This window comes from Pelodiscus sinensis, chromosome 15 (genome assembly GCF_052426305.1).
Source record: "Pelodiscus sinensis isolate ZL-2025 chromosome 15, ASM5242630v1, whole genome shotgun sequence".
NCBI lineage: Eukaryota > Metazoa > Chordata > Testudines > Trionychidae > Pelodiscus > Pelodiscus sinensis.
This window is the reverse complement of record NC_143066.1, coordinates 36,165,477-36,189,124: the sequence shown is the minus strand read 5'-3', so window position 1 is coordinate 36,189,124 and position 23,648 is coordinate 36,165,477. Positions and strand designations below refer to the sequence as shown.

General features: G+C 49.4%; 2 protein-coding genes across 5 annotated transcripts in view; one reads left to right on the top strand and one right to left on the bottom strand.

Annotated features, from left to right (window-relative positions):
- Positions 1-11,936, top strand: part of SHMT1 (serine hydroxymethyltransferase 1) — a 17,826-nt gene extending 5,890 nt beyond the window's left edge. Inside the window, exons 5-12 of the mRNA XM_006126585.5 lie at positions 230-390; positions 1,763-1,844; positions 2,662-2,874; positions 3,928-4,044; positions 5,140-5,262; positions 5,796-5,912; positions 9,845-9,955; positions 10,712-11,936. Of these exons, the coding sequence (XP_006126647.3) occupies positions 230-390; positions 1,763-1,844; positions 2,662-2,874; positions 3,928-4,044; positions 5,140-5,262; positions 5,796-5,912; positions 9,845-9,955; positions 10,712-10,884 (1,097 nt within the window). The 3' untranslated portion in view covers positions 10,885-11,936. The remainder of the gene's footprint in view (positions 1-229; positions 391-1,762; positions 1,845-2,661; positions 2,875-3,927; positions 4,045-5,139; positions 5,263-5,795; positions 5,913-9,844; positions 9,956-10,711) is intronic.
- SMCR8 (SMCR8-C9orf72 complex subunit) lies at positions 11,872-23,648 on the bottom strand. 4 transcript variants are annotated; one of them, XR_016346901.1, is made up of 3 exons: positions 20,726-23,647; positions 15,228-17,672; positions 11,872-15,189 (listed from the first exon to the last, which is right to left on the bottom strand). XR_016346901.1 is itself a non-coding variant. In XM_006126586.4 (2 exons), exons 1-2 carry the CDS (start codon positions 23,068-23,070, stop codon positions 17,219-17,221), a joined length of 2,799 nt encoding a protein of 932 aa, XP_006126648.3. In that variant the 5' UTR covers positions 23,071-23,647; the 3' UTR covers positions 11,872-17,218. The 4 variants fall into 4 exon arrangements, 2 of the variants coding, with proteins under 2 accessions (XP_006126648.3, XP_014430729.3); XR_016346902.1 differs by having other exon boundaries at positions 11,872-15,151; XM_006126586.4 differs by having other exon boundaries at positions 11,872-17,672.

Sequence of the window (23,648 nt, the reverse complement as noted above, 5' to 3'; positions counted from 1 at the left end):
ACCTAGCTTCTCCCCCGAGACAGGGGAACGGGAATGGCCTTGGGAATTGCTGAGCCACTGGGACCCCTGCCTTCCGCAACTCAGCCTCCTCTTCATGGACTGGGTACAAGCAGGGAGGTGGGTGCCCCACAGAGGGGGTTGCTTTAAAACCCCTTCCCAAGGCCACATACCCAATCTCCCCTCCCCATACCACAGAGCAGCGGTACCAAGAGCCTGCCTTTCGTTGCAGGCTCCCCGGCTAACTTTGCGGTGTACACGGCCCTGGTGGAGCCCCATGGCAGGATCATGGGTCTGGACTTGCCTGACGGGGGGCACCTGACGCACGGCTTCATGACCAATAAGAAGAAAATCTCAGCCACCTCGATCTTCTTTGAATCCATGCCCTACAAGGTGAGGGGGTCCCACCTGGCTGCAGGGAGAGCGGTGGAGGCCAGCGATTGTCACCTCTTCCATGCAGACTACTCACCCTGACTTCATGCCCTGGCCTTGGGAGCAGGGACTCTTTAGCGTGTTCCGTGTTAAGCAGGAGGGTGTGCTAGGACGGGGGATGCCAAAGGGTTAAATAGTCTTCCTGAGGCTAATGGGCCCCAGCATGAACACTCAGGGTGTGATCCAAGGCCAATGAAGGTGGGAGAGGTGTCCTGTTAGCTCCAGCAGTCCTAGGATCAGAGCCGAAACCCCCTAGTTGTCTCTCCAGAGCCCTGATGGCAAGCCCTGAGTGTGCAGGCTCTGCATACTCCCGGACGCGTCCCTGGGCTGCAGCTGGAGGAAGGAAGCCGGCAGTGTCTCCGGTGCCATTGTCCCAAAGGGGAAGTGGAATAGAACCTGAGCCAAACGTGATGGGTGGGTTAAGCTTGAGTGTGTCCTGGGAACCCAGCTCTCATGGGTGAAAACTTCTGCTGCAGTTGCCCAACTTCCCAGTAGCTTTCTCAGCGAGTTGGATCCTCGCTAGGAACAACTGCAGGGTTATTTCGCACAGTCGGAGCCCCCAATGAAGCTAGCATTCACCTGGACGGCAATATGAATTAGCCAGGATCGTGCTGCATTCTCATTCACGTTCTAATCAGAGACGTGTGAGCTGAGCATCTGCCTGGGACTTGAGAGATCTGGCTTTTACTGCCAGCTCCGCCACTGATTAATCACTTGTGCCTCACTTTCCTGGTCTGTCAAATGGGCACAGGATATTTACATCTTGCCCAGGTTGGTTCCCTGACCATGTTAACATCTTTGACCCACTCTCTCTAAAGGCTCTTCCTTATTAATCATGGCCAGTTCTCTTGCGAGTGTGAGTTTTGGGCTGCTACTGAATGCCCATTTTGTTCCTGTTCAGTGTGACCCTAGGCTATTAATGACGGACGTTGGGCTCTGTGTTCCCAGAGAAGAGATGGCAGCCAGTTTCTCCATGCTAATAATTTGCCCTGTGAAGTCATGGGGTCTAACAGCTGACTCAATCAGTGGGTCTTTAATGGAGGATGCCAGGGAGATCATCAGAGCATGGCTGTGCAAAGAGTTGCACAGGAAGTTCTTTTCAGTGAACCCAGGGAGCAGGGAACACACGCTGTCTGCTCTGCAGACTCCTCTTGGGACCTCTTTCGTTCACCCTTTAACTCCGTTGGCTCTGCACTGTGAGGGCTCCGGGGGGAGCTGGGCACAGCTGTGCTGCTCGCTGATCAGCACGGCCCAGAGCGAGATGTTGCCATCTCCAAGGCCAGAGGAGCACCGTGCTTACCCTTCCTGTCTCCTCTTGCTGCTCGCTTGCCAGGTCAATCCCACCACTGGCTATATCGACTACAACCGGCTGGAGGAGAATGCCCGCTTATTCCACCCAAAGCTGATCATTGCTGGTAAGTGGCTGAAAAGGAAAAGCAGCTGTCGGAGGCTCAGGGCAGCAGGTAGAATCTTGTAAAAATCCTTTTCTCTGGTCTAGACTATTGAAAAATCCCAGCCACAGGGCTTAGTCGCTGGCTGGACACTTGAGAGCAGCGTGGTGAATTTCAGCAACCCCGCAGCATCCTGACGTGTTCTGAGCCGCCTCTGTGCTGGTGCTGCGGTGGCTTCGGGGGGGAGCAGTGTAGTGAGAGGAGGGGCTAGGAGTCATCCGTTCAGTGCATGACTCACTCCTTTCCTCCTGTCGTCAGGCTTGCAGGGGTGAGGAGACATGCTGGTTTGGCTCAGTGAGCTAAAAGATATAGGGTGGGAGGATGTCGTTCAGCACGTACAACTTCAGTGGCTTGGACCAGGTGTCTGCCTCTCCCTGTGGGGCAGTAGGGCTCGTCCTGCCACTTGGCTTCTTGCAGCCAAGTCCTGGGCCCCTCCCACGGCCTAGTTCCTAGACTTGGACATATTCCCTCCCTGTGGTCGTGTGCTAGCGGAGCTTTGTTGCAGGTCCGAGCAAGCATCTGGCTATGCAGCAGCCTTTTTGCTGAGGGTGTGTGGTGCAGTCATGGGGTGCTTCACTCTAGCTTCCTCAGATACCAGAGCAACGAAGCAACTGTGGCCCAGCCTTGTGCGTGAGCTAGCCACTGGACTTACTCACTCAGCCTTTGGGTGGGGTGTATGGCCCATGCTGCCGTGGCTACACTATTGCAGCTCATGCAGCCACACCTGAGCATCAATCACAGCCCAGACCTACCCTGAGGCTGGTGTTTTCTCCCGACCTAGGCGTCAGCTGCTACTCGCGTAACCTGGACTACTCCCGCATGAGGAAGATCGCGGATGAGAACGGGGCTTATCTCCTGGCTGACATGGCTCACATCAGCGGGCTGGTGGCAGCCGGGGTGGTGCCCTCGCCATTTGAACACTGTGACGTGGTGTCGACCACAACTCACAAGACGCTGCGAGGCTGCAGGGCCGGCATGATCTTCTATCGGAAAGGTCTGGTCCACGGAGAAGCCGAGGGTGAAATGCGACACGGTTGGGCTGGGTGGGCCAGTGGGACCTTTGGGCTGCTGGCGGGGCAGGCGCCGTGGCTGGTCCATCCTCCCTCTGGCTGGCGGAAGCTGTGGAAACAAAGTTGGCAGAGAAGGGTAAAAAGGGCTTGTCCTTCTCATGGGAGTACTGATCCCCAGGACAGGCTGGGGGAGAAATGCAGGTGGCAGATGGCCAAGGATGCACTAGGAGTTAGAGGGAGTGGGGTGGGTGATTCGGTAGGGAACACGCTTCCCACGAAGCCTGCCTGGAACAATTCCTCAGCATTCCTCCTCTGCGGGAGCCGCCCCATGGTCGATAGGATTTAACCGAGGCCCAGGCTGTGTGCGGTTATTGATGGCCCCTGGTGGAGCAGCCCAGGTTAATCATTACCTTGTTGCGGAGCGGCTCAGTCTGGCTTCCTTGGCTCTGCTCAGCTGGGCTTCTGCCTCTGCTCGCTTTCCTCTCCCTTCTTGGCTTTGCCATTCCTTGTGGTCTCCATGCTGCCCCGGCCTGGCACTCCCAGCCTGGCCCAGCTCAGTGCCCTGTACACACCTGGGTCAGGCAGCAGGGATTGAGTTGGGGGCTGTGGATTTGAAGCCTCTGCTGCCCGAGCTAAAAGATCTTTCTTTGTGTGGCAAAGCTACAGCAGGCTCATCTTCTGGCAGTGGCCGGGCCCCCCTTTCACGGGGACAGAGCAGCACACAAGGTTACACATTCAATCCTCCCTCAGTCAGACCCTGCCTTTGCTCTCTGCTGCTTAGCCCTCTCTCCCACTCCCACTCCGCACGGAGCTGGTGCCTGTGTGTCCCAGTGTGCTTTGCATTTGCAAGTTCCACAGGCCGGAGTGGGCTCTGCACAGCCCTAAGCACACCGCTGGGGGGGAGCGTGGTGACGTCCTGACTCCAGCCACTCCAGGGTTAGAGAGGAAACCCATCTACGCCCACCCGGGTGTAGAACACAGGAGGGGAAGAACCAGGAGTGAGCTGTAGTCACCATCTCCCCCATCCGTCCGTCTAGGAGCTCGCAGCGTGGATCCCAAGACTGGCAAGGAAATTCCATACAACCTGGAAAGCCTCATCAACCAAGCCGTCTTCCCAGGACTTCAGGGAGGGCCCCACAACCATGCCATCGCAGGTAGGCGCCCCATTGGGCCACGCCCTGCCCGCCACACCGAGGGCGGAGGGGTGTCTAGTTCCAGCCAAGGTCGCAGGGCGTGAAGCAGGAGAAAAAGCACTTACTACTCAGCAGTGCCCCTTTGCAGCTGATGCCTAAAGGGATGTTTGGCTCCGCACAGGAGGGAGGCAGGGCCAAGCGCAGGGTCTCACGGACAAGGGGTGTTAAGAATGAGTTTGCAGCCACCCAGCACCAGGCAAGAGAGGTTAAGGGTCCTTATCCCCCGCCGCCGAATATTCTGCTTGCCTCTTGTAGCTCCTCTTATCTTGCACCACATGGGATCTAGAACTCCAGAACCAAAGGCAGCCAAGGCTACTGGCTGCACATGGGGATGTGAAGGTCAAGAGCTGACCTTGCTTTCATAGGCAGGCCCTAGCATAGATTGGGAGCCAAGTGCCCTTGCTTCCTGGGTCAGATTCCTCTCTGTCTCTTCTCCTCAGCTGTACAATGGCCCTACAACTCAGAGTCCGTGTGCAGTGCGCTTTGAGGTCCTCTGATGGCCAGCACTGAAGGATAGCAGAGCATCATCCTCTGGCTGGAACCCTAATCCCTGGCTGAGTCCCTCTGGCCGATCAGCGAGAAGAGCCTTTTTCCTGTGGGATTCCCACATTCCTCGCCCTCTCAATAGAAATAGCTAGCAGGTGATTTTCCTGCAATGGCCAAAGTCCCGATCCAGGCCTTGCTATTCAGGGCCAAAGTAGGGGAAAGGCACCAATGAAAGACACAGCTACAGTTGCACCATCTGGCCACTGTGCTGGAGAAATCTGAAATCTCGCCCTGCAGCGGGCCTGTGACTCTGATCCGCCAGACCACCAGGGGTCCGTTCGTAAGATTTTGGCCCTGTGTAGTGGAAGACAGCCAGTAGGCGCTTTGTGTAGCGAAGAGCCACCACTCTGGGCCAATGCGACGCTGCGTCCTTGATTTCTGGTTTGCGGGGGATGGTTCCTCAGCTTGCCAGGCCGGGGTTGCGTGGTCAGCGTTCTGGGTCACTGCCAAGCTTCTTCATGCCTGGGGTTCGCGTCCCAAGGGAGTCCTAACACTTGGCCTTTCTGCCAGGAATCGCTGTCACTTTGAAGCAAGCCATGACCCCAGAATTCAAAGCCTATCAGCAGCAGATAGTCGCAAACTGCAAGGCCTTGTCTGCAGCCATGATGGACATGGGCTACCACGTCGTCACTGGTAAGGACAACCGCTAGGTACCCCCGGCAGTGCCTGCTGTGAGCAAGGCTGTTCCTGATGCCTGGGGCCACTGCTTTCCGCTCAGCCTGGGTTGCCATGGTTACAGAAAGGCCCAGGGCTCTGTTGTAACAGCCTGTTAGGATGCATGTGCAGGGAGCAATTTAAAGATTGTCCTGTGGCCCCGTGCAGGGAGTTTGAGCACAAGGCTCGGTGCACAGAAATGATACAGACGTCCAGTACGTTGGTACAGCCCTAGCCATAGACACAGCAGTGAGCCTCAAGCACAAGGGATGCCTTAGCTAGTAGGCCTGTTTCCTTTACTCTGGATAGCTCCTATCCTCCCAGGCCTGCCTTTGCTGGCACTTCCCCACCCCCTCGCAGATGGCTCCACTGCCCTGGGGCTAGACTCTTGCCCCCTGCCACTTCCCATGGGAGTTGGACCGAGCCCATGTGTTTAATCTCCAATATCCCAGCCCTCTGACCTCCGCCACCCGTGGCTGAATCCATTTCCCATCCTTGTATTCGTCTCCCAGGTGGCTCGGACAACCACTTGATCCTCGTGGACCTGCGCAACAGAGGGACAGACGGCGGGAGAGCCGAGCGGGTGCTGGAAGTCTGTGCCATTGCCTGTAACAAGAACACCTGCCCTGGTGAGGGGCCCACTCTCCGTGGAATGCTTAGCCGGGGTCACAGCTTCACACAGAACCCAAAGAGTTGAGGTTGCTCAGGATCCCTGGGGAAACTGGACCACTTGGCTAAGTGCCAAAATCTGGGTTTAGGAGCCTTATCTTTAGGGTGGCAGATCTGAGGGTTTGGGCCACCAATGTTCCCAGCTCAGCAAACTGGGCTAGGCCCCCTTGTGGCCACATCTAGAACTGCTTCAGTGCTGTGAAGACTAGGGTTTAACAGGGTTCAAAAAGAAGCTAGAGAGATTCATGGAGGATAGGTCCCTTAATGGCTGTTAGCCAGGATGGGTAGGAATGGTGTCATAGCCTCTGTTTGTCGGGAAATGGGTGACAGGAGAGGGATCACGCGATGATTACTTGTTGTGTTCCCTCCTTCTGAGGCATCTGGTATTGCCCACTGTTGGCAGACAGGACACTGGGCTAGATGGACCTTTGGTCTGACCCAGTCTGGCCATTGATGTTCTTAATCAGTGAGAGAAAAAGACTTGTGCAAGTAAGAGGCTGGGGTCGAGCCAGACACACTTGTTCTTACTTGAGAAGCCTTCCCTCAAAGGTGAGAGAGAGCTCTGCGCTGGGGCAGGGCCCCAGAAGGAGGAAAGTCTGTCAAGTCGACAGTTTCCGGTAGTGAAGGACTGAAAACAGGCATGTGGCTTAGAGAGCCAGCAAGGGCAGCACCTGGGAATATTTGTTCCACCTCTTCCATTCATAGAGCACTAGAACTGGAAGGGACCGCAAGAGGTCAGCCAGTCCCATCCCCTGCTCTCACGGCAGGACCCAGCACCATCTAGACCGGGGTGGGCAATAATTTGTGAAGTGGTTTCAGGCTGCCCCGGAAGGGGCAGGGCCTTTAAATAGCAGGCGTTGAAAGGGCTCACGCCTCCCCTGCAGCTCCCAGGCATCACGTTAGCCGGGAGCAGAGAGCCCTTTCAACGCCTGCTATTTAAAGGGCTCCTGGCCTCGTAGCTAGCGGGGTGCCTGTCAGCCGACGGTCAGGGCTCCATATATCTGTCCCTTTATGACTGGCTGAAGTTCTTTTAAATTGTGCTTGGTTCTATTACAGCAACTGAAGGAGTCAGGTTAAAACTTAAACAGTTACAGGTTTATTTGAGGAAGCTTATAAATCATATGGTTGCAATGGCTATTGTTCTATTTCTTAACTACTAGCAAAATATAGATCTTAAAAATGGTTACAAAGAAGATAAAGATAGAAAAATAGAAATAATGGTACCAAGTAACAGCTTACTCTTTCTTTGTGTACACTTAAGACAGAGGACCACATCCAGGTACAATTTTTACCCCCTTCTGTGCCTCTCGACTCCAGCATGTCAGGCCAGGGCCGGTCCCTCAATTCCTAGGAAAGACGAAAATATGAGGTGGGCATCCCCATAGAACCTTGGGAGGTCAAACACCTAACCCGACCAGCAGGTAGAGGGTAGAATGACACTCAAAGTGAGTGTGTGCTGGGCCCATCTTATATACTCATGGGGTCACGTATTTCTCTTTCTTGTCTGTCATGCCAAATGGGGCTGGTCTGTCTTTTGTGAGACCAGTTCTTACAAGGGAGTTGTGAACTTAATTTACACTTGTAAGAGAGAGAACTAAATTGGAAGTACTGGGGATTCTTTTCTCAGTGGGAAATTCCTCTCCCAGGGACTGTGTGTGTGTTCGAATCAACATGGGTGCCAGCCGGGGGCAGTTCTCACAGCCTTGAGGCCAGCTTGTTGACTTAATCGCTCTCTCTCCACATATTTGTTTTTTTTTTCAGCTTCTCAGGATCAGATGAGCCAGCATAGACTATGCTGATATTATTGCTCCTTCTCTGTCCTGTATGCTTCAGGAAGGCAAATAAGATCGATGAGATGGGGTGTTGGTCTGTCTGGCTACAGTGCCTGGGAGCTGGGGACACGGGAGCTCTTTCGACTGCTTCTGTTCAAGGTTTCACGCCGTCCCTGGGGCTGTGGCCTGACAGGCACGAGCCCTTTAAATAGAAGCCGTTGAAAGGGCTCGCATGGCTCCCAGGCAACGTGCTAAGGGGCAGGGCCTGGAACAGCTGTGTGGGCCAGATCAAAGCCCTAGGTGACCAGATTTGGCCCACTGAGTGGTTTTTGCCCACCCCGATTTAGACCATCCCTGACCGTGTTCGTCTAACCTGCTCCTAGGTAGTCACCAGTCAGGGAGTGGAAGGGTTAAGACTTCCCTTGTATTAACCCCCTTACCTCTCTGTGGCGTGGGGTTCTGACTTGTGGCTTGCTCTCTCGTGAGCCCGGCAGGTAGATTTACCCTGAAATGTTACTGCAGGAGACAGTGTCACGTTGCTGCCTTTAGTCTGTGCTTCGAGCATCCCCTGTGCCACCCTTCCAAACGCGGAGCCCCATCAGGGAGCTGAGTTCAGCTCCGGTCTTCTCGGCCTTGTGAACTTGGAAACACTCGAACCTAAGTGTTACACCCTGCAGGGCTTATGCAGGGCCTCTGCTAAGGGCTTTGGTGTGTGTGCCTTTGGGGGGGAGGAAAGAGCCATGAAAGCAGCACAAGTCTAGCTCCTCCACAGACAAATATTCCTGCTGGATTACTACTTTGCCTACAGTCCTTAACTCAAATTCTCCCTCTCCTCCACTGCACTGCACTACGCTCCACCCCCGAAGTGGCTGCATTTCCATGCTGGAGCTGCCTGTCTATAGTGCTGTCAGATGAAAGGATCTATGGAAGCAGGGCCAAGCGTCACTCCCAGCGTCCCTGCCACTGAAAGCGAGTTCTAGAACGCAGCAGGGAAACTCCCCTCCCGCCTTGCCAGCGGGAGACGTTACCAGCTGGGAGCATGGGGGACAGTGACCAGAGGATGGGGAGTGCTGGCTGCACCTCCTTTCCTTCTAAGCACTGATGTACACTGCAGCTGAAAGGAAACTGGCGCTGGCGGATCAGATGTGGCTCGTTCTTTCTAGCAACCATTAGTGTAATCTCCTCTCCATTGCTTCCAGGCAGTCGTTGGGGTTGCTGCTCCATGGCCAAGTCTTCAGGCTGTTAACTTAGAGGCTAGTCGCTTTTCTGTTTCACCATGTGGCCTCTTTATGACAGAGGCACATGGGGAAAACCTCAAACCAACCTAGAGAGCTCTGAGATGGAGCCCTCCCTCCAAAATGATTCCAGTCCAAAGGAGTGTGAGCACACAGCTGGGTACACAGAAATGACACACAAGAACGGCCACACTGGGTCAGACCAAAGGTCCATCCAGCCCAGTATCCTGTCTGCTGACAGAGGCCAATGCCAGGTGCCCCAGAGGGGGTTAACCAAACAGGTAATGATCAAACGATGTCTCTCTCCTGCCATCCATCTCCACCCTCTGACAAACAGAGGCTGGGGACACCATTCCTTACTCATACTGGCTAACAGCCATTAATGGACTTAATCTCCATGAATTTATCTAGTTCTCTTTTAAACCCTGTTCTAGTCCTAGCCTTCACAGCCTCCTCAGGCAAGGAGTTCCACAGGTTGACTATGCGCTGTGTGAAGAAGAACTTCCTTTGATTTGTTTTAAACCTGCTGCCCATTTATTTCATTTGGTGGCCCCTCGTTCTTACATTATGGGAACAGGTAAACAACACAGATGTCTATTACATTGGTGTGGCCCAACCCATAGGGGCTGCCACTGTTCCTTCCAGCTCACTTGTAGCCAAGACCCTCAGATCTGCAAGCCTAAAGGCAAGGCTCCTAAAATCCATATTTTGGCACCCAGCAAATGGCCCCGTTTCCCAGGGATCCTGAGTAACCCCAGCTCTCCAGATGTTGCCTTGCAGCAGGCTGCAACCTGTGAAACTACATCCTGGCCCTGGGGCCAAGCTTGCGCCTTCCGAGGGTGGTTGTGGGAGCATGGCCATCCTGAATGTGAGCTCTTTCGACAGGTGACAAGAGTGCCTTGCGCCCCAGCGGCCTGAGGCTTGGGACACCAGCGTTGACCTCCAGGGGATTCCGGGAACAAGACTTTCAGAAAGTAGCTCACTTCATCCACAAAGGTAAGGCTGAGGCAGCCACACCTGGCTGAGAATGCTGGAGAGGTGGCTCCAGCAGCTTACAGAGCAAAGGTTTCTGCAGAGAGGCCTAATCCAACTCCTCCTGCAACTGCTGAGCTGGACCGAGTCTTGGGTGCAGCACCCACCCTAGGGGGTGCAGGGCCTGGGACAACGCCAGGACCCTCTCCTATGCAACACAGCCTAGGAGGTTACTGGGGGACCTGTAGTACACTGGCACTAAAGGTGGCTGCTGTGCCATACAGACCTGCTCCCTCTTGTCACCCTGTAGTGGAAAGAGCTGAGAGCAGTAGCCTCCATGCAAGCTAGGCCCAGCCTCCTCCAGTTGTTAGAGCATGGATTCCCAAATTGGGGGGCATGAAGAAATTCCAGGGAGGACGTGAGGCAACCCAGCCCCTCCTTCCCCCTGGTCAATCCTCCCCCGTAAGCTTTGCTGCTATTTTTGTTTTTCAGCTCCGGTCAGTTCCCTTTTTTTCCCCCTCAAGTTTTGCTGCTATTGGAAGGGGGGGGGGAGAGTTTCTCAAAAATAAAAAAGGGGGCGTGATGCCAAAAAGTTTGGGAAGGTGGCTTAAGCCCACCAGTGTGGTGCATGGAGGCGGGGCGGGCAGAGCTTTGTGGGGGCTGGGAGCGCTGTTGAATTCACTAGCTGTGCAGCTACCAGGTTTGTGTTAAGTGGGCTCCAGGGAGGGAACGTTAGTCAGCCTGAGCCACACTCTGGCAGCATTAATATCGCCCACATAGGGATAGAGCTGACGCTGAGGATTCAGAACGACATGAGCCCCAAAGCAACGCTGAAGGAATTCAAGGAGAGGCTGGTGAGCGATGAGAAATACCAAGCGGCTCTCAAGTCTCTCAAAGAGGAGGTGGAGGCCTTCGCTACTCCCTTCCCACTCCCTGGCCTGCCTGTCCTGTAAAACAAGGCAGCTGCACCCAACTCCAGCGCTAGCAGGACTCTGGAAGCAAACAGGGATTGCGGTGCATTCTCTTCCACTAGGAAAACATCGGTTGCCATCTGACAAGCCAATGGAACTGAGAGAAATATGTCAATCCCCTCTCGCCCACTTGTTAACATCCTCTCTCCTCTTCGTGATTTGTTCCCACAAGGCAGATGGCTTTTAAAAAGTTACTTTTTACCCTTCTCTCCCCCCGGCTATCCCTGTAGGCTGCTGCTCCACTTATGGGCATGACCAAGGGGTGAGTAAGCCTCCGTTTAGGAAACGGTTCCTTTTCTAGTAACTACGAATGGTGCAGCACTTAGCCCTTTTTTAAGGATTGAAATTGGCAACTGATTTTTAATACTCAACTGCATTTTTAACTAGGACAAACAGGGTAACTCTAAAGTCCAATTACAGACAGAATTGCTCAGCTTCCAAATGACTGATTAAGGGACTGCATGAACTGGCATTGCCCTCAGCCGGGATTTATGCGTATTTTAAAGAGATTCTCAAATTGTGCTTGTGTTTATCATCAGATTTCCCTCGGGAGCCACTTACCATGCAGTCCCATTTTGTATGTAAAGGGTGCAGTAGGAAAGTATCACACTTCACTACCATCAAACATGTCTTGTTAGTTTCAGAATAGCTCATTCAGCCTTCCACAATGCCACTCCCCATGGGAGAGTAACTCTGATTAGGAGGTTTTCATTATAATCATGAGCGGCAAGCGTACTAGTCCAGGTGCAATTCTGAGCTACCGAAAGAAACAAACTTTCTGGTGCTTTGATAACTCCAGAGCACGTACCCCAGATTTTCCCTATTAATCAATGTTTCAGATGCCAGTATTTCAAGCCACCACCTGCAGACTCTTTCAAACATCTGAGCCCAAAGTATAGGACCATTTTTAATAAGCACAGTCAAATTAGAATTTAACCACAATGTATGACAAGAATAAGCTTTAAAAAATACAACCAACTTTTTTCTGTATTTCAAAAATATCTGAACCCAAATAAATAATTTTTTTTAAAGTACATTTCTCCTACTATTCATTTGGTGTTAACATCTGTGAAGCTCTTGTGCAGCAACACCCACATCACTACAAATTACAACATGCTGCTTGGGTTTCTTCCAGGTGACACTCGGTCTAACTACTGATGCAGGTGCCCTGCAGAGGTACAGACAAGGAACTTGACATGCAATCAGAAGATACGGTGCTTTACAATAAGAGAATTCATCACAGCCTACTCATGGCCCTCAAAGGCAGTTCTGAGCCAGCCCCATCAATCTACTGAACTATCCTTCCCCAAGTAGGCAGTGGGGCCAGATAGCCTCTGCTTCTGCCTTTGTTAAAATGCATCTCTCAGCAACCAGAACATAGTAGGTTTATGATTTCTCAAGCTCTGGTAGCAGGTTCTAGGCTCTCACTTCAAAATGTCTTGGTGGTCCAGTCTCTTATCTGGCACTGCCTAAGGCTGCATCCACACTTAAAATGCTCCAGAGGCACAGCATCAGCTGGGGTTGTCCTATTGCTGTAGCTAACCCATCTCCCTGAAACATAGCTATGCTGCCATAAGCCCTCACACAGCACTATTCACCTGGGCTATGGCTCGTCTGTCCCCTCTTGCACAAGAGAATATGCAAATGAGTCAAAGCAGTGAATATTGCCATGCCTCATTTGCATACTTAAGCCACAATTTTGCGCAAGGGGCTTTTGGCACAAACCCCCCCTCTTGGGCAAGAGCCATTCTTCCTGAAAAAAAGCAGCAGAACAGCTCTTATGTGGGGGGGGGGGGGGGGGGGGAAGAAGAGAGTTGCGCAAATGGGAGCAGTATAGGCAGCTCTTTTGCACAAAAGCCCTGTGCACAAAAATGGTGGCTCATTAAGTATGCAAATGAGGCGCAGTGATATTCACCACTTTGCCTCATTTGCATATTCTCTTGCACAAGAGGGGGCAGTCTAGACATAGCCTTGAGGTCTAGTGGATAGCAAGAGCTCTGTATTTTAGGACCAACCTCTTCTCCTGCTCACTGAGCTTCCTGTTGTAATGCTGGTTCTAGATGTTCATTCGGATGGTTGGTTTTTTCTAAGTGTTTTAACCCCAAAGCAGCCCCACCGATACGTTTGGGCCCAAACCTCCCAGACATGGAGTCTGAAAGTGAGTCGGGCACTCAGTAGCTTGTACCGTCAGGCTTTCGGACCACCTTGATTCTGCTGCCTAATAGAAACCAAGAATATTATGCACTGCAGAACCCTTAGCCCTACAGGCTTCCAAACCCCAACCCTTAAAACATGTCCTGTATTGCTAGAGCACAGGCAGTACTTCCCTATTATAGTTTAAAGGCAAAACAGCTTTTGAGCTGCTCAGAAATTATCACTACTGGCTTAAGGTAAATCTGAGCACTATCCTCTGAGAAATGGAACTGGTAGAGGCTTCACTTCACCTCCCTCCATATGGCTGACCATCCTAATTGTTGGTTCTGAAAAAGCACGAGGCTAGCTTAAGAGAGCAAGCCAACAAAACAGCGTCAAACACAGGGAGCTAGAGGACAGTCAGCAGAAGGCCACAGGAGACCTTTGCTCTGATGAATTCTCATGTGGGGCTTACAAACCACATCTCCCTGACACAGACAACACAAAGAGGAAATGTGAACTACAGCCAGCCATGCAGTGCGTCATGGGGTGCATGCTGGTGGCATTTACAGAAGCACAATACAACACTGGGTCTTCGGCCTTTCCGATAGAGAGACTTCATTTAGTAATGAGCAGCAGCAAATATTAGCCCTACAGGATCTAGTGCCACTTAAGGTTTAAAAAATGCAGCTGAAACTTGACATGTACCAGTGTTTTCCCTTGGGCTTTGCAGTAACAATTCCAGTTTAAACCAGTTATTAACATACGTGTCAATATCAGCAGTAGGAACCATTAGTATTAAGCTCCCAATTAATTAATAGTTCCTAATAGCAGAAGGTATTGAGGCAATATGGTTAAGGACCAGGTAAAGTCTTAAAGTGCCTAAACAGGGATCCTTATAATATGGTAAGACAATCAACTCTGAAAGCTTTCAATCAAGTGAGGCACCTTTTAAGAGTTGCATCAACTTTCCAAACACTATCTGCCAGTTCAGCCTTGTGTAGGTTTTTCCCCTCTCACTGTGGATAACGGGAAAAAGGAATTACAAGCAATAAAGATCTAGCAATTCAAGTTCAAGACCTATTCCAGCTGTGCCTAGCTACGTGGAACAGTCTCCATGCTACAAGGCAAGCTAAGCCTCTGTTTCCTGTACTTTGTTTACCTGCGCTGCTTGCTCAACATTAAAGCAAATAAAAGTTGCATGTAGCATGGGGGAATTCCTCAATCAGGAGCAAAAGGAACAGGTCAGATGGTCTGGGTACACCCACAAAGCAGGGGAAGATTCTGAAATTGACAGCTGCATTGGGCAGGTAAATCGGGAGAGAGATTGGTAGAAGCACAACTGCTGGCGGTTAATCCCACCTTGCAGAATACTAGATACCAATGCAGTTTTGCACAGAGAAAAATTAGAATCTTCGTTTACCAACTTAGGAGTCTGATTAAACAAAACCCAAATAATGCTGCTGTAATTAGAAAGTCCCATAATACTGTATCCTGCAACATTCACCAGTCCTGCTTCATTGTTCTGTCAGATAGGGAGAGATCAAGGTCTCCAAGAACTTGGGTATGTTTTTAACCCTCCTCACTCCCAACTAGCATCAGATTATTTTACAGTACAAAGATGAGGTCTTGAGATTAATATATTTTCAGTCCATTAATTGACAGAGAGGTTAAGACTGAATCATATCTATATTGTACACTTACTAATAAGATCCCAGCTGTTCTTTTTCTAATTGGAATCTTGTTTAGGCTTAAGGTTATTAAGACATGTCCTTAAATTAACAAGCAGTGACTTTGGTCACCTAGTACATTATATTGTTTTTACATAAGCACAAAAATAGCTTTTACTAGCAGACCCAGTTCACATGCAGCAGCTGCACACAGGCGGTCACATTTAGAATCTGAAAAGGAAAAGTTCTTCACACATGCTTTTTAAATGTGAAAACAATTCTGCAGCACTGTGCACAGACACATGTAAAGTTGACATGACACATGCACACACTGCTCAGCCCTTCAGCAAAAGGCTATTTTACACTGGCTCCCAACGGCATGCTACAAATTACAAGCAACCTCCGACTGTAGTGAGCCTGTAGTACCTCCTCATTTCCTGTTTGACCTGGTCTGACTGTAGTACCTCCTCATTTCCTGTTTGACCTGGTCTGACTGTAGTACCTCCTCATTTCCTGTTTGACCTGGTCTGACTGTAAGCCATCAGTAGTGATGCTAACATTTAAAACGGTCTTCCCTCCTCATTGATTCCCCCTAGCCTGCTGCAGTACTGTCTCAGACATTTCTCTCTGTGAGGAGGATGAATTACAGCAGTATGGACACTAGGACCATACAGTGCAGTGTTTCTCCAGAAAGCCTCTCTTTGTTTGGGGTGCATGTTACATAATAGTGCAGCTATCGCCTCAAGTTTCAATGGTATTTAAAATACACCAACCAATCTAGCACTCTGCATTGCAGCTTCCTCTGGTACGTTAGAAATTTACATTCAGTTTCTGCATGTCTCAATCACATTAGACAGAGGTTTAAAAATATATACAGTTCAGTTATTCTAGTAATGGCTTCCACCCCGAATCAGACAAGAGCAGTGTTAAAAAGAAAGAAAACCCAGATAATTGTTTCCACCAGAACTTCTCTCATGTAAAACAACTTTGGGACTGGCCTTGGATGTGCTGGAGTAATCTCCAGCCAAGGGGTGGCCACGAATGAGATGTAATCTCCTCGGAGATTCTCGGGCAAGGAAAAGATGCACGACAAAAGCAGAGCGTGAATCCTTCCACACTGACCAGAAGAAAACGCACATCTTCTACTGGCAATATGAAGGTTCTGGCACAGTTTGCAATGTGGGAGGAGCTTTGAAAAGTTCTCAATATTCAACCAATGGGCTCAGTGAAGTGCAGTACTGCAGCATCCAGAACTACCCACTGGACGCTGTGGGAGAGGTAGTAGAGAAGTTGCAAAGGCGTGGTATTAAAAATAAATAAATAAAATGGCATGGCGAGACAGAGCTAGAAGCAGTGCTTGGTGCCGCTGAGCCTACACTCATTTTCCTATCCAATGCACATCTAGCTCCCGACCCAAAATTACAAGGATAAAATGTTTAATTCAGTACATTCATTCCAGATCTCTCCTGAGTGCCTGCCTTAAGAGGTGCCTTGTCCCCATCTCTCCCTCTGCAAGCAGTTTCAGCTGAGTTGCATTATTTATTCTCTAAACTCAGAGTAACCAAGAGGTGCCCTTTTTGCTATTCACTTAGCATATCCTCTTCAAGGTTACACCACAGCAGTGCGGCAAAGCCTTCGCAAGATTTAAAGACTTGTAAGTCGCTTCCCCATCCCCAGGTCATCAATGAGTATGCTGCAAATTAATAAGGCACAGTGCTCTACATTCACACTGAAGGAGGAGCCTCAGAGTCAGGACACTCTTAAACCTTTTCTTCTTCCTGCAAAGCTGAGATGACAACAGACACATACATGCTTCGATCTTTAGCTTAGAGGCTCAGCAACAATCAATTCCATGAACCATGAATGAGCACAGACAACACAAAGGGACACTGTGAACTATTTACTGGGGGCAGGTAATGTTTAGCCTCCACCATGCTTGACAGCTTTAATAAGCCAATATCGCCTCCCCACCCCCAAACTTGGGCAAATGTATTTTGTCATGGGTGTAAAATAGTCAAAACCCATAGGGCCCATACTTCACATTTAACTCCTGCCTATGCACTAGTAATGCTGATGCCACCAGGCAAATGCAAAGTTTTAACTAAATGTACATGTTACCATGTACTGAGGGGATCGGACACTATTCATCAGATGTCACCTCATAATGATAGCTGATTTCTCCTGCCCTCACTGCCATGAACATGGTGATGATGTTCTTGGCATGGTTTTTAAAAGTTGACAGTGTCCCTTTAACATCTAAAGATGGGGTGGCCAATCTTTTTAAGATCTCGAGCTTTTTTAGTGGGGTACAACACATGCAGTTCTCAGCTGTGGGGAACCACATAGAAATTAGGTTCCTTCAACACCATGTTTTCTAGCCAGTTGACTCGTGCTTGCAAATATGTTGAATGTTTTGCATCATTCCCAATATATCTGATATTTGTAAACAGCAAAGTCAAGCACAGATGATCTGCATCAAAATGAGAATCCACAGAAGGGCAGCCCAGAGGATATTAAATTTTGTACAAGAAGCTGGGAACATAGTCAAATCTGAGGACAGGGTTACTGCCTCTGATGGGTTCCTGAATGTACTGCAATTTCAGCAGCTCTGCTAGGTACTGTACCACTTTCACATCTTCATTCACAAGTCCTAGATGAAATTTCAGAAAGTTCCTCCTGCGAGACACAACCGAGTCCTCTGTTTCTGTCTCGTTGATGGGAAGGTGCAAGTGATGGCAAAAGGCATACAAGAAGGCCTTAGAACACAGCTGAGTCAGAATATTTTGGACGTGCATATAGTAGGTGCTTCCTCGTTTGATCTGAGTGCGGTGATCAGCGAGCCTGGGCACCAAGGTTCCTTTATAAAGGGGACAGCGTAGTGTCTTACTGTCCACATCCAGAATGCTGATGTATCGGCTGTATCGACTCAAAGAATGCAACATATTGACACCAGCAGGGGAAACCATTCTGCAAAAGAGAAGAGAGAGATCGCATCCTAAGGACAGCTGCGAAACACGGACACAAAGACTCAAAGTTTTTACAAACTAGATTGGAAGGTTTAATAAAATACAGTGTGATAATCTTTACGAGTAAACTTGTCACTTGGCTTTAGTAGCAGAGATCAAATGTAGAGTAGGGATGTTGAATATCAGTTAATTGTTTAGTCGATTAACCTAATGAATTCTTATCCTGGTGCAAGCTGGAACTGAGCCAAGCTGTCTGCCAGCCTGCTTGGCTCCTAATAAGTTTTAAATACAGAGCTGCAGCAGGGGGACATCCCAGACCTGGTGCAAGCCAGGACTGAGCCGGGCTATTGCCCAGCCTGCTAAAAATGCACTGGGGGGGGGGGGGGGAAGAAGCAGTGTATGCGTATGATGAATAGACACAAATATTGCTACAACTGTTCTCCACTGAAGTGAAGGAACAGCCCTCAGTGGTCCCCTTTCCAACAACTGCCTATGTCCCCAGAATTTTTTTGCTGGTAGTTGCTTTGACGTTGGTGAAACCCTGCTTGTAGAAAAACTTTTTGTAAACAAATCCTTAGACAAGCGAGTTCCACTACAGAGTCTGGGCATTTCTTGCTAGACATGAAGTCAAATGATATTCATCACATGCAGACACCAAACAAAGCCTAACAAGTCTGTGAGATTTAACAGAGATAATCATAACTAGGGATGTTAAAAAGTGGGAACTTGTGTAACCACAGAAAATCTTAGCAGTTACGTGGTTACACGCACCCACAGCGTGGGGCAACAGCCAGTGCTTGCTGGGAGCTGGCTTTCAAGTCAGCTCCTGACACGCACTGGCTCCCACCCGCAGCCCTGCTCCTGGGGAGCTGGCTTCCCCCCTCGTGCTGCTAGCTCTGTATCAGAGCCAGCAGTGCAGGGTGGCAACCAGCTCCACAGGAGCAGGGCAGGAGCCTATGTATAATCGTTACCAGTAACTGATAAGCCCACGCTTATCGGTTAACCGTTTAAACAATTATACTTTTATTTTACATCTTTAATCATAACCTCAAGAAAACTCTGCCCAGTGTTTCTAATTCTGCATGACTAGATCTCCTTGTTGGGAATGGCACACCACAACTTCACACAAGAGGAAAGAGTTGCTGATCTGTAACAAGGGTAGTAGGCCCCCCTCCCCTCCCAATATTACTCTCTGCCTAAATGCGAGCGCCAAAGCATAGTAATAACTGGCAGCACAGGTGAAGAGTTGTCATTTTCACTTACAAGGATGTATAAATAAATGTACTCTTCAAAACGATTTAATAATTCAGAGCCTCTAGGTAAAGAAAAAAAAAGCACAAATACACTAGGCAGATTTCTGCATTTTGATTTTTTTATGCTCAAAAAGCTGCCTTTTCTAGTGGAAGTTACTGACACGAAGGGTATGTCTAGACTACAGGCTTTTGTCAACAGAAGTTCTGTTGACAGATACTGTCCACAAAGCTTCTGTCGACAAAGAGCGTCTAGACTACATCCAGTTCTGTCGACAAAGCAAGCCGCTTTGTCGACATGACAGTGTAGACGCAAAGGACAGTGTAGATGCAATAATGCCTTCTGTGGACAGAACTCTGTCAACAAAAGGCGTTATTCCTCGTAGAATGAGGTTTACAGCCGTCGACTAAGCTGCTGAGTTCTGTCGATGTCGACAGAACTCAGCGGCAGTGTAGACACAGGTATAGTTTGGTCGACAAAAGTCCACTTTTGTCGACAAAACCCTGTAGTCTAGACACACCCTAAGCTCTTACTATAAACTTTTATACATACTCTCTGTAAGAGTGTGACGGTACAAACTTTCTACAACACCACTTGCTCCTATAAAGTTACGAAATGCAATATACATGGTGCATGTTGTATGGTGGTTTTTATGTAGTAGCAAATAGAATAATACCTTATGTATTAAGAACTGAATAATCAGATTTTAGAACTATCTTACAGTACCAGAGAAACCCTCTTCTAAGTATTGCTATTGCAAAGAATGTCTTCACCCAAAGCAGAAGTTTCCCAATAAACTCAAATGCAGTTTGAACCTTCAGCACACAGAGCAGTTTGGGCCTTTTGCTCCACTTTAGAGTGAAACTCTGTGCACCGTAAACATGTTCCACTGCGTTTACACACATTATCACAGGGCTCAGAACAAGACTTTTGCACCTCTTCCCAGCACCTGAATTGCAAGGTTGCTAATATATGGATACAAACAAGCCATTGTCCCTTAAGCAATTGTTGTTGGTAGGATGTTCTAGCCTTTCATTTAATCAAAAGCACAATCCTTAATAAAAACTTAATGGAAATCTAGAGGCCCATATAATAAGGACAAACTTCAGCTGTAAGAAAAACAGACTCCTGCCTAAGAGATTCTGAGGCCTCTGGTGGCAACATAAGAAGCAACACCTTGAAATATCATGACCTGCTCCAGCAAACTGCTGCGCCAATGCATTTGTCTGAGTGCTTTACTGGACGGGGGCCTTTGGTATTTTTGCTGTACGATTGATTTCTAACTGACTAACAGGAATCCAATAGCTAACACTCAGCAGAATGATTTGGAAGTTTAACACTTTAAAAGGGAAGGAAAGTACTGGAAGAAATACCACCCCTTACACCAGTGGTCCCCAAACTGTAAGGCGCACTGAGGAACATTCAGGAGGGCGAGGCAGGGAGGGGGCAGGGAGGGAGCCCTGGCTAACTCCCAGAGAGGGGAGGAGGAAAAGTGCCAACGAGCTCTGCTCTGGCCCTATTTCCCAGTCACTGACCACGACCCATCTCCTGGCCCCTGGGCAGGGTGCAACAAAGTTTGGGGACCACTGCCATACACAGACACACATGTACAGCTAACAAGCAGAATGTGTAGCAGCAAGGTCCGCCCAACAAAAAAAGAGGGGGAGGGATTGCTTCCACTATCAATTCCCCTGCAATAGTTCCTTTTTTTGAGACTTCTTAAATTTAAAAAGGAAGTATTTGCTTGGACCTCGTGACATTAATAAGCCCACGAACCTATCTGAAGGAGATGTGTTAGTTTACCTCTGCAGTCCAATCAGCTTCCACTTCTGAAAATCCATGATATTCAAAGGGGAAGTGATCCAATGGTTCACAGGCATGGCAAATAACCCACAATTAGGAACAAAGATGGAGAGAGCAGTCACAAGTTTCTTTACCATTGCTTCATCTTCCCCCAGCACTATTAGTGTCCTTCCACTGAGCAGCGAATATATTGCAGGATGAGCAAAGGGATACTGCCTAATGAACTTTAAGGCATTCTGGCCAGCCTTTTTTCTGTGCCTTTCACTGAAGTGACTGAGAGGATGAGCAGGAGAAGAAGTTCTATCCGAACACGTGGATGCTGCACTACTCATGTAGCTTGTGGAGTCTGAATATTCATCCAAGCTAATTTTACTGGCCTCTCTACTGCTTAAGTAATGTGGATCAAGCTCATATGAAAGGAGTCCTCCTGAGACATCATGTGAAGAACAGTCTGAGAAGTTCACATGGAATCCCTGATCCACCTGCCTGTATGGCTGAGGTGGAATACTGACCACACCATCATCATCATCACAATGTTTTTGTGGAAGGTCAGGTAGTGACTCTACAAAGTTTGGATTCTCTTTGCCAATACAACAGGCAGAATCAACTGGCAATAATTTCTCCTCTTCAGAATTGCCTTCCATCTCTTTAACGTTAGCTGGATTTAAATGTGGGCTGAGGTAAGGACCTCTACCTTCATCATCTGCATACGATTCTTCATTAATGGCACTTGGGTAGCTTGCTTTAAAATCTTCAGGGATCAAAGATTCTGAAGGACACAAGCTTAGGACTTCAATGCTGTCCTCGCTGATGGTTCTTCTGCCAGCTGCCTTGCTCCTGATCATTTGTGGACTTGGCTGAATAGGCAAGCTTGCCTGGCTCTCTGAATTTGTAAGAACAGCAGCAGACTTTTCTGTTCCCAAAACCTCAATGCTTTCACCACTACTAATACTCCCTTTAATGTCTGCATCAAGATATTCCAAATTCTCCTGGTCAAAAGCAATAGGTTCTGTCACTTCTGGTTCTTGGGAATCTTCAATTTCCTGCTCCATCTTGATAGGTACAGACTCCACACTGGACTTGTAAGACCCCATGCTGATTAACACTTTAGGAATCAAGAATTGTTCCAAACACTTGGTGTTAACAGTGTCTTGATTAGATAACTGGCAACCCCCATACTGTTTTTCGGGTTTTTCATCTAACACACACACATCTTCAAAAAGGAAGTTAGTTATAGTTTGCTGCTTTAAAAGTGCTTTACTGATCTGATTTGTCAAAAGGTAGCAAACATCACCTCTAAACATTTTTTCTATTTGATTTAGCTGATCAAGAGTTTGGGTGAAAAAATAAATATCACAGAGTTCCTCCAAGGTTTTCAGCTTCTTGTCAAAACATTTGGCGGATTTGGCTTTGATGAGTTTAGGGGTGTAAGATGGCATCCGTGCATGATGATGCATTTCACTGGGCTCAGCAGGGTTAGAGGTAGTAGAGTCTTGATCAAAAATTGTATTAGCTTGATCCACTACACACTCTGGCTCATATGGGTGGAAATCAGAATCTTTCAGTTTTCGATAAGGATACGACCTGATTTGCTTTAAAAGATCTTGATGCTCAATAATGGACTTTTCAACACTAGCCAGTTCATTGGCTTTTTCAATGGCCTGGGTTGTGTAAAATCCTTTGTCATTGGCTTTCTTCTGTATCTCTGTTTCATTGTGCAGAACTGTCCTGGTGTAATCAAGGTCTTTCAGTTTCTTTTCAAGTTCATTGGCAAAAGCTTTCCTATTACCAGTCTTTAAGCATTCTGATGCTTTGGAGAACTCTGTAGAGAGCTCCTGAAATTGCTGCATGATTTTGTGCTCATCAGTGGAAATGTACGCCATGCAGAAAGGCCTCACAAAGCCTCTAGCTTCTAGGTCATAGAGAGTCAGATGGTGCACATAAGCAAAAGCCCCTTCCTTGGAATCTCCCAACACCACTTTGGAATCCTCCACAAAATTTAGCTTTGGGTAGGCGCATCCAGGTGGGTGCCCCACAAAGGAAGCCTGATAATCCACAGACATGATCCGGAGGGAAAAATAGTTGAGATCAAAAGTGCCAGACACTTTGGCATCATCCGGGATGGTCAACAAAGGCTGAGGGCCCACTTGCTCTGAGAACTCAGAGATGAGAATGAAGTCCTTGGTGAACTTGGAGCCTGAAAACTTGGACCAGGGGTTGGCACCGTGGTTCGCAAAGGGGAAAAGCGGCACAGAGTATTCCTCAGGCAGGGCTGGTTCATTGTAGGCCTCCTCTTCAGACTCTTCCTCTTTGGTAAAAGCCACCACATCAGGGGCGCTGATCATATTTATAGGTGGGGTTCAAGGACATGGAAAAGGGATCCCTTCCCCTAACCCAACCAATAAAAGCTCAATCAGCAGCCATCGGGGAGGGAACCCTTCTCACACCAGAAGCAGCGACTCCTCTGCCGCCCCCGGGCCAGGCTGAGCGCCCCTCCCCTCAGGGTCTCCGGGTGGGGAGGGAGTTAGCGCTGCTCGTCCAAGCTGCCCGACCAGTTAGTTCCCCATTTCGCCGGGATCAACGGCCCCGGCCCCCCCGAGACCCGCTTCCCGCGCGGGCAGCTCTCCCCGGCCTGGGGGCCCTGGCGCAGCCCCGCTTCCCCGGCGCGAGAGCGAGGGGCCGGCCCGCCCGGGCTCCGGGATGCAGCGGGCGGCCCCTCCCCGGGCCGGTTCTCTCCCGGGGGAGCGGCGCTTCCCCAGCTCGGGCCCCCGCCCGGCGCCGCCTCCTTCCCGGCTGCCGCGCCAGCGAGGAACCGCCACTTCCCTCACGGACGCCTCAGCCCGGCAGCCATCTTCCGATCACATGACCCGCTCGGGCTGTGGCCCCTGACCCGGAAGTGGTTTGGGCGCCCTCTTCCCCCGGG